This window comes from Notolabrus celidotus, chromosome 17, assembly GCF_009762535.1.
Source record: "Notolabrus celidotus isolate fNotCel1 chromosome 17, fNotCel1.pri, whole genome shotgun sequence".
Classification (NCBI taxonomy): Eukaryota; Metazoa; Chordata; class Actinopteri; order Labriformes; family Labridae; genus Notolabrus; species Notolabrus celidotus.
In genome coordinates, this window is record NC_048288.1 from 23102350 (window position 1) to 23115899 (window position 13550).

The window sequence follows — 13550 nt, forward strand, 5'->3', positions numbered from 1 at the left end:
CAAAAAGGTCTCGATGCCGCTTATTTATGGTCTCAGCCTCATCTCGGAATCAAAAGCATTTTTTCTCGGTCTTGGACTGGGCGGACTACGTATTTTATATCAAGACCTGTCGAGACCACCACTGAGGCACTCTGTGTCCCTGTCATTACTGTAATAAGAGAAAAAAATAATCTTAAGGATTCAAAAGAAAGGCAACAAAGACAAAACCAAACCTTGTTTGTTGTTGTCAATTGTATTCAAAGCAAACTTAAAGAAAATAAACAGAAGTCTTTTATTTTGTTAACTCTCATAATGATTTTTCATTGATATATGGTGTTGGTCTTGTCTGGGTCTTGCCCTGCCTTGGTCTTGGTCTTGCCTCGGTCCCGATCCCTAAATGTCTTGGTCATGTCTTGGTCTTGGTTAATGTGGCCTTGACTACAACACTAAAAAATAGCAAAGCAAAGGCAGCTAGTGGACACAGGCCCTCATATGATGACCCTCTTTGGTGTTATTTTGTAAAATAAAGAAGTTATAAACAGGAGAATATCCTCTGTCTTTTTTTTGTTTACTCTCATGGTGATTTTTCATTGATATATATGGTCTTGGTCTTGCCCTGCCTTGCTCTTGGTCTTGACTTAGTCTCAATCCCTAAATGTCCTGGTCTTGTCTTGGCCTCGGACATGTCTTGGTCTCGATTAATGTGGTCTTGACTACAACACTTAAAAAAAGCAAAGCAAACACAGCTAGTGGACACAGACCCTCATATGATGACACTCTTTGGTGTTACTTTGTAAAATAAACAAGTTATACACTGGAGGATAACATCTGTCTTTTATTTTGTTAACTCTCATTATGATTTTTCATTAACATATATATGGTCTGGGTCTTGCCCTGCCTTGCTCTTGGTCTTGACTTAGTCTCGATCCCTTAATGTCCTGGTCTTGTCTTGGTCTCGGTTAATGTGGTCTTGACTGAACACAGCTAGTGGACACAGACCCTCATATGATATCACTCGTTGGTGTTACTTTGCAAAATAAATAAGTTATACACTGGAGGATAACATCTGTCTTTTATTTGCTGTTAAAGTAGATATGATAAGGCAGGCAGGGTAAATAAATACGAGTCATCCATGTGTGATTGCGCACACCTACTTTTGCCACCCCTGTATAAGTCAGTGCAATGGTTGAACCACCCCATTGGAAAAAGTCTGGACACGCCCCTGCATGTAAAGACTGGAGCATTTTTATACACTGAGTTGACTTCTCCAATATTAAAAAAAGTAGAATATAAAAGAGAACATGACCAGCAATGACTATATAATGCTGCTTGGCTCATATCAGTATGAACAGACTGAGTCATAGAGTATTTTTATATTAATATATTCCAACTTTTAAAAGAAAAACTATCTGATTGCTCTTTCCACAACTACTATGACCACAGTTTTAAAAAAAACTCAGAAGAAATCTCTTCTTCATGGTTTGTTTCCAATGAAAAACAGCCAAGACTCAGTCAGCTCTTAAGCATGCTCCAGCTGCCAGTGTGTGCATTTCCTATAATGCAGCTTTAATGATGCATCATTTACTGCCTCCGAGCAAGCAAGCACTCCTAATCCCAGCCATACGGTTAGTTTAAAACTGCATGGATCACCTGGATATATATACAGTTTATCCAGGGCTGAACACACCTGATAAGTTGGCTCTGTGGATATATGGGTCAAGCGTGTAACATTAAATGCCCCTGGCCAAATAAAGGAAGAAATCTCTCTCTTGGTGGAGCCACCTTTGGAAACCTTGTGAAAAAGGGGAAGTTGGACGCTCACGTCGAGGTTTAAAAAGCTGTAAAACTTCAACAATCATTCTCAGTATTTGTATTTTACAGAAACTTCACCATGCATTGGTTTGAATCCGCCTAACACGTTTATGATTCATCATTAATTTGCCTCCAAGGAAGAAGATTTAACACTCAAAGCATGCCAGGCTGAATGGCAACCAGTGGGCTGTTCAGCGTTTAGTTTGAGAGGAACTAAACAAAGCAACATAAAGTGATAGATTTCTCTCTTTTTACCTTGATGCTGGTGGAGAAACAGTGGAGCCGACGTCTGGATACCACGCTAGAAAGCCAGCCGTCCGGGCTGAGAGGAGAAGAAAAGCGATTTGCTGCTGCTGCAGTTTCCGGGTTGGTTGTTCGGCGTCACTGTGGCCGTCAACCGAGAGGGGAGCTCGGTTTGACCCACCTCTCAGCGCGGGGCGGGGAGTCCTGCACCTTCCTGTAGAGACTGTGAAGAGACCCGCCCGGTCAGCATGGACCCACTTCTATGTTCAAACACCTCCTTCCACCGGATTACAAACGGAGTCTATTAATATGCTTCACTGCGGCTTTAATTAGCTCTTTAAATGTTACTTTTCATGAAGGTGTGGGGTTGTTATCCACTGTTTGTTCCTCATACCGGAGTGTCCTTGAAACATATAGCCTGTAGTTCCCTGATTAAGCTCTAGGCGGCGCTATAGTGCTGTTTGACCCTCCATTATGACCCCAGAGTCACTTTAATGTACTTACACAGGAGACTAGTTAACTACTTACAGTGCCTACTTCTAGTTAGTGGTGGACAAAGTACACAGCCTCATCACTTAAAGGCCCTGTGAGGAGTTTTGAACTGGCTGAGAAACAGACTGAAAATGATACTGATGCCTCTTTATAACCTTCAATAGCAAACAAGTCCATCAGCAGCAACACTGACACCTCCTCTGTTGTAATTTTTAGTGCCTGAAACCGCCCTGGGCGGGTAGGTGCCAGACCAGATGATGGACATCTTGCTGCAGAAACAGCCTTTCTTTGACTGTTTTCATGGAAAATAATCACATTGCCTGATGAAGTTGACTGTTGAACACAACAGGATGAGGCTTTTGTTGAAAACACAACTTTTGCATGTATAGGACAAGAGAAAAGAGGTATCACTTTGTCCACAAGGGAGGGGCGCCAGAATTGATACAAAACAAAAGTTCCTCACAGCAGCTTTAAGTCAAAGTACAGATCCTCCGAGTCAAATTTAACTCCAATACAAGTGAAAGTTGTTTAGTCAAATTATTACTTGTGTTAAAGTACTGCTTTTAAAAATACTTCAGTATTCAAAGTACTTTTTAAAATATCTCAAAACTTAGTATTTTCACAAAGCATGAGTGCAGTCAAGAATACATAGGAGTACATTCTGTTACATCATGTTTATTTAGAAACCATTACTTGAAATCTCTAAAAACGATATGTAACAGATTTAAAATGCACTTTATGTTTGGGCTGGTTTATATTAATATTTGTGAATGTTATCAAAATGATTTACTTCCATTTACATTAAGTCTGCTTTTATTTAATTCTCGAGCATTAAGTTTGTACACTTTCGGCTTCTGTACCTCTTGGGTTTCCGTAGCTCCTCCTGTCTGCCCCTCACAGTGGTGTTATGCTTAGGGAGCAGAGGTGCAGAAAGTCCAGAAAAAGAAGGCAATTTGTGTGTTATTGTCTTCTACAGAGAATAAATGCTGGAAACCGGTTCTTGTGTCAGCTCCTGCCATGCCCCAATCACATCCGTTACATATAACATGGAATAAAAACAGCAACTAAGTTACTCCAAGCACAGACAACTTAGTTTGAAATGTTCATCTGGAATGAAACAAATGTTACGTAGCTCAACACGCTTTATCAGGTTGAACAGTGTATTTTTGTACATTTGGGCAGAGTGGGAAACAGGGAGAACATTTCAAGTGATAAGCATCATTCTTCATTTTAAAAACCTCTAACTTGGGCTGAAGATATGGACATGGGTGCTCAGGTGGAGAATTATAGCCATCATTACCACCTCTAAATGAACTGACTGATCAACCGTGGAGATGCACAATATACAGGTATGGCTTAATCACTGAGACAAAAAGAACTACACAAACACATTTTACTGTCTTAGGGATCAGATTTCAGAAAAGAGAAGGACATTCCTGAGCTGACTTCAAAGCAAAATTAGTGAGTAACTAGAGCATTGATAGAAATGTAGTGGAGTAAAAAGTACAATAATTGTCTTCTGAATGTAGTGGAGTAAAAGTAATAAGTTCCCCTAACAATGATACTCAAGTAAATTACAGATACTCAAACAATTAAGCACTGTACTCAAATAAATTTACTCTGCTACTGTCCACCACTGCTTCTAGTAAAAAACAAAGTTCAAATTCTACTACTTTGAAAATATTTTTGCCTTATATCACTTAATATGGCTGCTTTGGATCTGATGTAGGACGAATTAGATTAAATTTGATTTGATTTGATGTCTTTATTTCAAACATGTAAAGTAAAATAGAAAAAAGTAAACATACAAGTAAAAAGAAGAAATAGTTATACAAAAAAACCCTAAATCAATCAGTTCCATTAGCAAGCACTGATACATTTTACTTTACATGTGTGAAAAGGAGTAGGAAGAAGTTAAAACTTATCTAATCCTACCCCTTTATTCAATATTTTCTAGCACAATATGAATGCATTCCCACAAATCTTCATCTCCTATCTTCATACTTACACCTACAATCAAAAGCAAACCCCTCATGATTCTCAACACTCGTCCTCCTCTTTGTACCTCATGAAAAGGACTTCTTTATACCTCTTCTTGAACTAGATTATGTTCTGACATTGCTGTAGCTCCATGTTGGGTCTGTTCCACAGTTTTACTCCACAGATTGAAATACCTGGATTGTTGAACCTGGTAAAACACTCACTGTGCTTTGACAAGAGCTGTGTAAATAAGTTTATCATTAATGGCAAAATCTCCAGATGAAATGTAATTTGCTCTGTTGCATCATCCAATGACCTTTACATCATCTGCAACAAGAACATGACTTTTAACATTACAATCAGTAGTCCCTTTAGAGTTACTATGTGTACATTTATTTCCTGACATGCTTTGTTGTGAATCATAACCTCTTTGATATGGGATGGAGGTTAACTTTCGGTTGTTGAAGACAGCTGTCTGCAAATGCCACGCCTGGTTGTAATATGAGATCATTATCTGAAGCAGCAGGACAACTGACTGAAACTACCTGTTGCTGCTAAATTACAAAATATCAAGTTTCTCTTTCACTTAAAAATTATCCCCATTGCTTTTTACGCCAGAGATCATTTGAGAGGAACTCTCTGAGCATAATTTTCTTTGTGTCTAAGCTCTGTTGCTGTCTAATTGTGTCAAACATTGAGCAAAGTTCACAAACGGACATGGAGCAAACAATTAAGCCTAATCAAGCTGCACACCCGTCTTTGATTACAAGGCCAGGTTGAGCTTATAAAGAGACTCTGTGCCAGCTGGTCAGATCCATGTGAGAGAAAAATTTAGGAGCAAGAACACAGTTATTTCATCCAAGAAGTGCACAATTAACTTAATAGGTTAGCAACCCAACCTTAAACCATGGGAAAGGAGAAGACTCATGTGAATGTGGTGATTATCGGCCATGTGGACAGTGGAAAGTCTACCACCACCGGCCACCTCGTCTACAAATGTGGAGGCATCGACCAGAGGAGGCTCGAGAAGTTTGAGAAAGCCGCAGCGCAGGTGAAGAAGGAACTAAATGATTTACTTCACACTGTTAGAAACCTGACTGATCCTCATTTTGTTTGTTTGTTCTCTTTGTTCTCTTTTTCAGATGGGGAAGAGCTCCTTCAAGTTCGCCTGGGTGTTGGACAAGCTGAAGGCTGAGCGTGAACGAGGAATCACCATCGACATCTCACTGCTGAAATTTAGCACTCAAAAATACACCATGACAATAATTGACGCCCCTGGACACCGTGACTTCATCAAAAACATGATAACTGGGACCTCACAGGTAAGCAGCTCTACAGTGTATTTTATGTAAGCTTAATTAGAGTTTCTGATCCATAATGTTGTTTCAGGCTGACGTCGCCCTCCTGGTGGTCTCGGCAGCTAAAGGGGAGTTCGAGGCTGGTGTGTCCAGGACTGGTCAGACCAGAGAGCACGCCTTACTTGCCTACACTCTGGGTGTGAAGCAGATCATAGTCTGTGTGAACAAAATGGACCTGACTGAACCAGCTTACAGTCAGAAACGCTTTGATGAAGTGGTGCGAGGCGTGAGCAGCTTCCTCAAGAAGATTGGCTACGACCCTGCGACCGTGCCTTTCGTTCCCATCTCTGGCTGGACTGGAGAGAACATGATCACTGCAACTCAGAGGGTAATGGTTTTGGATTTACATGTTGTGTAGGGTGTGCAGAAACTGGAATTAATGTGATTTCTCTCTGCAGATGCCTTGGTTCCAAGGCTGGAAGGCAAGACGAAGGGAAGGAAATGCAAGCGGCAGAACTCTACTAGAAGTCCTGGACTCTATTCAGCCACCGATTCGCACCATAAACAAACCTTTGCGATTACCTCTGCAGGATGTCTACAAGATTGGAGGTTAGAAATGAAGCTCCAAGTAAATTTTAATCATGCAAATTAAAGTCTCAGTTCAGTCTTGTGAACTGTTATTTAGCTCCAATCAAGAAAATGAGGCCCAGCAGGTGAACAGCCAAATTACACTTCTCTTCAGCTCTAAATGGGCCTTTTTTAAAAGTGTGTTTTGCAGCAGAAGTTTGGTTTAAATGTCTCCTGTTCATTCTTTTAAGGAGTTGGGACCGTCCCAGTTGGCAAGATTGAAACTGGAGTCCTCAAACCTGGCATGACCCTGATGTTCTCCCCTGCAAAGCTCACAGCAGAAGTGAAGTCAATTGAGATGCACCACCAGGGCCTGCAGGCCGCTCTGCCTGGGCACAATGTGGGCTTCAACATCAAGAACGTGGCTGTGAAGAACCTGCGGCGTGGGGATGTAGCTGGTAATGCCCAGCAGGATCCTCCATCAGATGTCAGCAGCTTTGAGGCACAGGTTAGTTCACATGGGGTAAGAAATCTAAAAATAAACTTGTACCCTTTCCTGTGCTCATGAGGCTTTCCTGCTTCTAGGTGATCATCCTGAACCATCCAGGGAAGTTAAAAGCAGGATACTCCCCGGTCCTGGACTGCCACACGGCCCACGTCACCTGTCGCTTTGCTGAGCTAACAGAGAAGATCGACCGCCGCACAGGAAAGAAGCTGGAGGACAATCCACAGATCCTGATGTCCGGAGACGCTGCCACAGTCAAACTGGTTCCCGTCAAGCCCATGTGTGTGGAAAGCTTCTTCACATACCCACCTTTAGGTACAACCATGAGTCTTAAGCTCTTTTAAGTGACAAGAAATCTCAAAAATGTGTGGCTTTGCAGTGTTTTATGGTGGTTTTATTTTTGTGCCTTCAGGTCGCTTTGCAGCCAGAGATCTGAAGCAGACAGTTGCGGTCGGCGTCATCAAGTCAGTGGAGAAGGACCAGAGCTCAAAACACAAACCCCAAGTGTGTAAATAAGTTTATTTACCAGTATTCTGGTATGACTGCTGAGAAGTTTTTTTATTTTGTTGTTTTTTGTGTTTTGACACAAAGTATTTATGTTGTCTTTAAAGGTAATTATTCCTGTGTTATTAAAATCCAAAGAAGCTGTGTAATATGATGATAAACTTTGGTTTAAATGAGAATTGAGACACAAAATAAAGCTTTATTTGTGATTAACTTTCTTGAAAGTGTCTGGACTATTTTTAGTAAATATGCTTGAAAGTGCTTTTAAAATCTGTTTAGGTGACTTCACAAAGAAGTGTAGAATTTCCTGGTCATGTTGAGCTGAGATGCTGTTATGAGAATTGAGGTAGAGCTGGGAAACATTCATTAGCCTTCTTAAAATGCAGTGAATTAATTCAGTGTTTTTAAATGTTTCAATGTCCTTTTGGACCCAGGTTGGGCACCTTTACAGGAACAGTTGGAAATTGTTATAAATTCAACACCTAGTTATTAATTAATAAACTACAATAAACATCCTTGTGTCTGAGCCTTATCTAACATTTTCTATCAAACAGTTTGTAGCTTTTATGGCTCTGTGCAGACCCAAAGCAACCTGCTATGTATCCCAGAAGTTGCTCTGCACACAGCTACCTTAAACCTAGAACTGTTTATTTTAACTTCAGGGATTTGTATGGATTATGCATTAATTGTAATGTCAACATCATGGCCTTTGTGTAGGTACTATAGCGGATTGTGAAGCAGGTGGGCAGTGCAAGTTTTTTGTTTGGTGTCTGTGCAAAGCTGCTTAGTAAGAGATATGCAGTGATGAAGGATGTATGAAATGACTTCACCACCTTAAAAAGAACAGATGTACTATACAAGTGCTGAAGTTACACGGACAATTGGCCACTGAAACATTGAAGGAGTTGATACTTTTGATTTGAGCTCCCATGAGAAAGTATAGTGTATTTTTTTGACAAACTTTATACCTTATCTTTGAAGTAGCTTCATACATTAACAGTCTTAAACTACAATTTTCTTCAGTGTTGCCATTCGAGCGTTTGCTTAGGAGTAATAAAAAACACGAGTTAAGCCGGTGACATTTTTAAATCTACAGTTTTTTTGTATTTTGTAACAGTTGGACAGCGCTTGGCTAATTTTCCCTGTTTCTAGTGTTGATACTAAACCGCTAACTGAGTCACTAGCTAGCTGTTAAGGAAAAATGTTCTGGGGGGGACCATGAAATGAATTGGCCCAGAGTAGGACTAATGTACTCTAGGACAAGGGTTCACAAACCTTTTAAGCCTATAACCCCCAAAATATAGCTGCCAAAGACTTGCAACCCCCACTGTCACTCAAAGTGATTTAATGTGGCTTCATTTAGCTGGTCTGGAGAAAATTAGCCTACCTACATGAGCATGTGGCTGTGTTTCCTGTGCTGTTATGAATTAACCTACTACTACTGATGCTTTTCATAATTAACTGTTCACTAACCCTAAACTTAGGAGTCATCTGGAAACAAAGAAAGGCTGAAAACTCATTACATTTTCTAATTTTAAGGTTTTATTTCAAGTTTAGCTACTATTTTTGTCGATATTGTTCCACTATATTGGGTAAAATGTACTATTTTTAGATAACTTACAAAAAATAAACCTTCTGGAAGACATCTCACAACCCCCCATTTGTGTCTGGCAACCCCCCTGGGGGTCCCGACCCACACTTTGGGAACCCCTGCTCTAGGAGAACTACAACAAGTTGAGGTGCTGCAATTTATCAGGACAAAGAGTAACTGGTTTGTATTAACACTCAAGCCTACATAATGGACTCTACAACTAACTGTGTGCAATGGCCCCCGTCGGCATTATGTTCTTTGCAGATATATGAATAAGTTGAGGTAGAATGAGCTGTCACTACTTTTAACAAATTCATACTTTTATGTACTTTTTAAATTCATATTTGACACACGTGATATTGCTCCCCTGTAAGAGTGTGAAAGAGTCCTGTCCTGAAACATCTATACCCTTATCTTGAGCAACAGCTCTTTCAGTAAGCTGCTTAGAAATACACGTTCCCCTCTCATGCATACCAGAGATTTTGAAATTCCAAGGGGAGGCACACATAGATCCTAAAACCACATGGCACGATCGCTATACAACAAAAGAGCAGGCTTGGAGTTTAAGTACAGCACTTTTAATGATACAATGGGTTGATGGGTTTGTTCCTTAACATGGGAGAGAGCTGCAAGTCAGTGAGGATTGGGGTGAAAATACATCGGCTCTCCAGCCTTATATAAAGTCCACTTTAAAAAGACATCTCTGGTTCACAGGCAAACCTGGAAATGTTCTGGATCCAGTAACATGGAATGATATCAACATGACTTCAACTCAAAAAATTTCAAGCTCATGAGGTTTTACAAGACACTGAACTGTGAACACAGGTTAAAGTGGAACTTGTAGCCTGTCAGAAAATCAAGTTATTGCTAGGATGTCCTCTTGAGTTTCCTGTACGTGTCATTAATAGTGGCTTTAACAACAGGATTCTTTATGTGTAGTCCTGCTTGTTTAATAATAGTGGCTCTTCAAACCCTGAGGTGAGCGTCTTTGAATGCAGCACTCCACTCAATTCCAGTCATTGTTACACCATGCACAGAGGAGGTCAAAGGACTGTGGAGATGGCGTCAAGTTCACACACAGAGCATACACACAGTGAACAGTGTAACAAGGAGTAAATTAGTGACCTACAGTGAACCACAGGCTTTGATATTCCACCACACAGTAGCAGCAGGTTTCTATACTGTAAAACAACCAGAATACGTGTACACACAAAGCAAGCAAGAACAAGGAGTACATTTAATGGAATTCTTTTCACCGCGGGAAGGTCAGTGGGAGACTCCTGCCTCTTCGGTCAACTCTGGTGGTAAACAGGGATGCAAGACACAAATAGTGACGTGACCTATTTCACATTCCTTTTCTTATTTGTCCTTTTCCAGAAATATAAGCTGATAATTACTCAAGGGCCGGTAAAATTAATACAGATAAAATTCAAACTCTACCGCCCTGATGCTTCGTCTGACAGGTAGAGAGAGAGAGAGAGAGAGAGCAATGGTACATGTTTTGTACAATAAAACATGTATATACACTCACACACAAATATATATATTTACATACATATATACACAGTAACAGCATAAACATAGACTTTAGGTAAGTGCTAGGGTTTTGAGAGTGGCTTGTTCACAGCCGTGCTATAGGGTTAAGATAATACTGGTAAAGGAAGAATACACACATTCTTTGTACAGCATGGATGAGGAATCCATGGCTAGATGAGCCTTCTTGGGTTTCTTCTTCTTCTTTGTTGTTTTTTTTTTCTTTCAGACACTTGTCATGTGACAAGGGGTGTTATTGTTGCTATTTACAGGACCTCCCAGTTAGGTTTTAGAGGCGTAGTGCAAGTCTATCTGTCAGTCACTCAGGATGTGCACAAAAGACATGGGGAACACCCCCTTTCTTTCAGGCTCTCCTTCAATGTGCCCGATCTGGAAAGAGGAAAGTTGAGGAGAGCATGTGAGAAAAAAAAAGCTAAACAGAGGGTTCAGTGTTTGGTGCATTTTGAAATGCAGTTTGATTTCTCTGTGTATAAACAGCAGAAAGACAGAGTAGCATGAAGCTGTACTCACCCACCACTCCTGGTCCTCTTCCCCAGTTACTATGATCACTTCTCCTTCCACAAAAGTCAGCTCGTCGTCATTATCCGCCTGGCAGTCGTAGATCGTCTTCACCCGGCGAGCTTTGCTCTTCCCCTGGACGCACAAACACACCACCAGTTAAAACAGTAAACAAACAGAACAACTCAAAAGCACACATTCCAAGAGACTTTTATGTGTCCTCACTTTCTGTGCCAGGAGAAATATATTGCTGAGGTGGATAGATCACAAACCTCCAACGATAGCCGGGTGGCACAAAGTTAGTTTTGATATCATACCTATGGAATATTTGACATACAGAACAAAGTGTATGATCAAAGTATTCTTTAATATATGGTCCCCTTTCTTAGATTATATAGGCCCTAGACTAGCAGTCATTAGGAATATCTGTTGTAGAGTGTAGGAACTTCAAGAAGTACCTTGGCATGAGTATTGATGGTGTACTGTGCAGGATTGCTATACTTGGATACTGTCTAGGATTTATTTATTTTCCAAAATTGCTTTAGTTGTAACTTTCTATTTTTGATGTGAGCTGTGCCCCCCCCCCCACACACACTTTGTTTTTTCCTTTCTTTTTTCTTGATCTTTTGTGTGTTTGGTTAGGTTGTCTTTGTATTGTTTGTATTGCTCCGTGTATTTTTATGTTTTCAATGCTGTCACTATAAGGAAGTGCAAAACGGACACTGTCCACTAGAGATATGATCTCTTTTATATGTGCATAAGCTTCCCTTTTGACAATTTCTGATTGTTTGCTTTATTGTGTCTGTATTGGAAAAGTTCAATAAAAACATGTTAAAAAAAAACAGTAAACAAACACTTCTCCCGTTATCATAATGTAGCTTGGAAACAAGGGTTTCAGAAATACATCCAGAGATGTTACAAAAATGCTAAAGCAAGCATCAAAATCTTTGACGAGGTAACTATTCCTGGTGTATTCAGAGTGATAAAAAATGCATGGAGTAGAGGACGAGCCCACAGATTAAATATAGCAACAAAAGTGCAATCTCTGAGTAAAAGAACTTTAAGTGGAGGGTTGAAAGATGGAGTTTAAGACTTGAGTGTGCTGGAGAGATGGCTGCCAGAATCCAAAGTGGTGCTTCAAACTGAATTTTAAACAGCTGGTCAGCAATCGAAATGTCTTAAATAGAATTATGCATTACATGTCTTAAAGGGTCGACTGATTTCCCTCAATACTAGCTTCTGTTTGTTGTACAGGAACTCGTAAAACAAACCTGCAGTGAGAACTATGTTTTGGTTTAAACAGGGTCTCAATCACAGTTTATCCTCTGCAGACATGTTCACATTTTAAACTGACAGGCTCTCGCTAAGTACATATATTGGTGCATGCAAATTAAAGCTTATGGAACTCAAGAATAGTTGTTTATGCTACAAGTGTAAGTTAAAAATATGTTGAAGTTTCAATACAAGTGTGAGTCATAAAAATCCAGTATTGGTCTGGGTAAAATTTGTATTTCCTTTTAAAGTAGTTCAAAAGAATTCCTCAAGAGAAAGAAAAATGAGCTTCTGAAACTATCAAGGGTTTGACCTTTAAAAAGAAAGCTGGCACTTTGTTGCCAAGTTAACTTAATCTCTGAAAAGCAGAACATGTCTGGATCGGAAGAACAACTTTGAAGAAATGTTTCAGTGACTAATAGAAGGCACTTTTGTACCGTGTTTATCTTCCTCGGGAGCGGCACAGGAGTCTCCGCAGTCCCTGTCGGGGTTCCATTGGTGTCCTCAGGAGCAGGTTGAGTGGGGGTCCCTATATTAGCCTGCTGATTGGGTGACGGTGAGTCTTGAGGCTGCGGTTGAGGCTGAATTTGAGGTGGAGGCGGAGGCTGCGTTTGAGGCCTCTGCACCGTCTCCCCGGGCGGCGGCCTCGGAGTGGACTCCACTGTTCCAGGTTTAGGGGGTATATCTGCAAGGTGAGGTTTAGGGGGCAGGTCTTTGAGCTGGGGTTTAGGGGGGAGATCTCCAAGTTGAGGTTTAGGAGGGAGGTCAGAGAGCTGGGGCTTTGGAGGAAGTTCTCCAGGTTTTGGGGGGAGGTCAGATGGCTGAGGTTTGGGGGGGAGGTCGCTTAGCTGAGGCCTTTCTGCCAGAGGAGCTTTCTGCGGGGTGTCAGTTGCAGGCGGAGACTTTTGGAAGATCTCTGGAGGAAGGCTTGGCTTATCCATAGACGGGTGGTGTATGGTGTCAATCTTCCGCAATGCCACTGGAGGGAGAAGCTCATGGTTACTTTATAAGTTATCAATTCAACTACTTACTTTAAAATACAAACCAGACTATGACTGTACCTTTCTGAGGTAGTTTGGGAAGAACCCTTGGACCAAGTGTAGACTTTGTGTTGCTTGAAGTAGTGCTTAGAAGAGATTTTCAAATGAGGTTTAGTCTGGTACGGTTTGCAAAACACATGAAAAAATATAAAACATGTAGAAACTTGGAAAAGCCAAACCCACAAGATACAGAGAAGGTGAAACCACTTTATCAC

The 13550-nt window shown here is 40.7% G+C and overlaps 3 protein-coding genes across 4 annotated transcripts in view; 1 reads left to right on the plus strand and 2 right to left on the minus strand.

Moving 5' to 3' along the window:
• fam49bb (family with sequence similarity 49 member Bb) overlaps positions 1 to 2203 on the minus strand; it is a 48020-nt gene extending 45817 nt beyond the window's left edge. The window contains exon 1 of the mRNA XM_034707051.1: positions 2047 to 2203. The gene's annotated coding sequence lies outside the window, so the exon portion shown is untranslated. The remainder of the gene's footprint in view (positions 1 to 2046) is intronic.
• A 3098-nt stretch (positions 2204 to 5301) lies between these two features.
• Positions 5302 to 7529, plus strand: si:dkey-37o8.1 (uncharacterized protein LOC407641 homolog). Its single transcript, XM_034706148.1, has 7 exons — positions 5302 to 5557; positions 5649 to 5828; positions 5896 to 6192; positions 6263 to 6413; positions 6623 to 6879; positions 6957 to 7191; positions 7289 to 7529. Exons 1-7 carry the CDS (start codon positions 5414 to 5416, stop codon positions 7390 to 7392), a joined length of 1368 nt encoding a protein of 455 aa, XP_034562039.1. The 5' UTR covers positions 5302 to 5413; the 3' UTR covers positions 7393 to 7529.
• A 2004-nt stretch (positions 7530 to 9533) lies between these two features.
• Positions 9534 to 13550, minus strand: part of asap1b (ArfGAP with SH3 domain, ankyrin repeat and PH domain 1b) — an 83914-nt gene continuing 79897 nt past the window's right edge. For both annotated transcript variants that reach the window (XR_004634532.1, XM_034706545.1), the window contains 4 exons: positions 13357 to 13421; positions 12733 to 13274; positions 11036 to 11158; positions 9534 to 10894 (listed from right to left, as the gene is read on the minus strand). Coding sequence is in view for 1 of the 2 variants with exons in the window: in XM_034706545.1 (XP_034562436.1) it covers positions 10820 to 10894; positions 11036 to 11158; positions 12733 to 13274; positions 13357 to 13421 (805 nt within the window). In the remaining variant the exon portion in view is untranslated. The remainder of the gene's footprint in view (positions 10895 to 11035; positions 11159 to 12732; positions 13275 to 13356; positions 13422 to 13550) is intronic.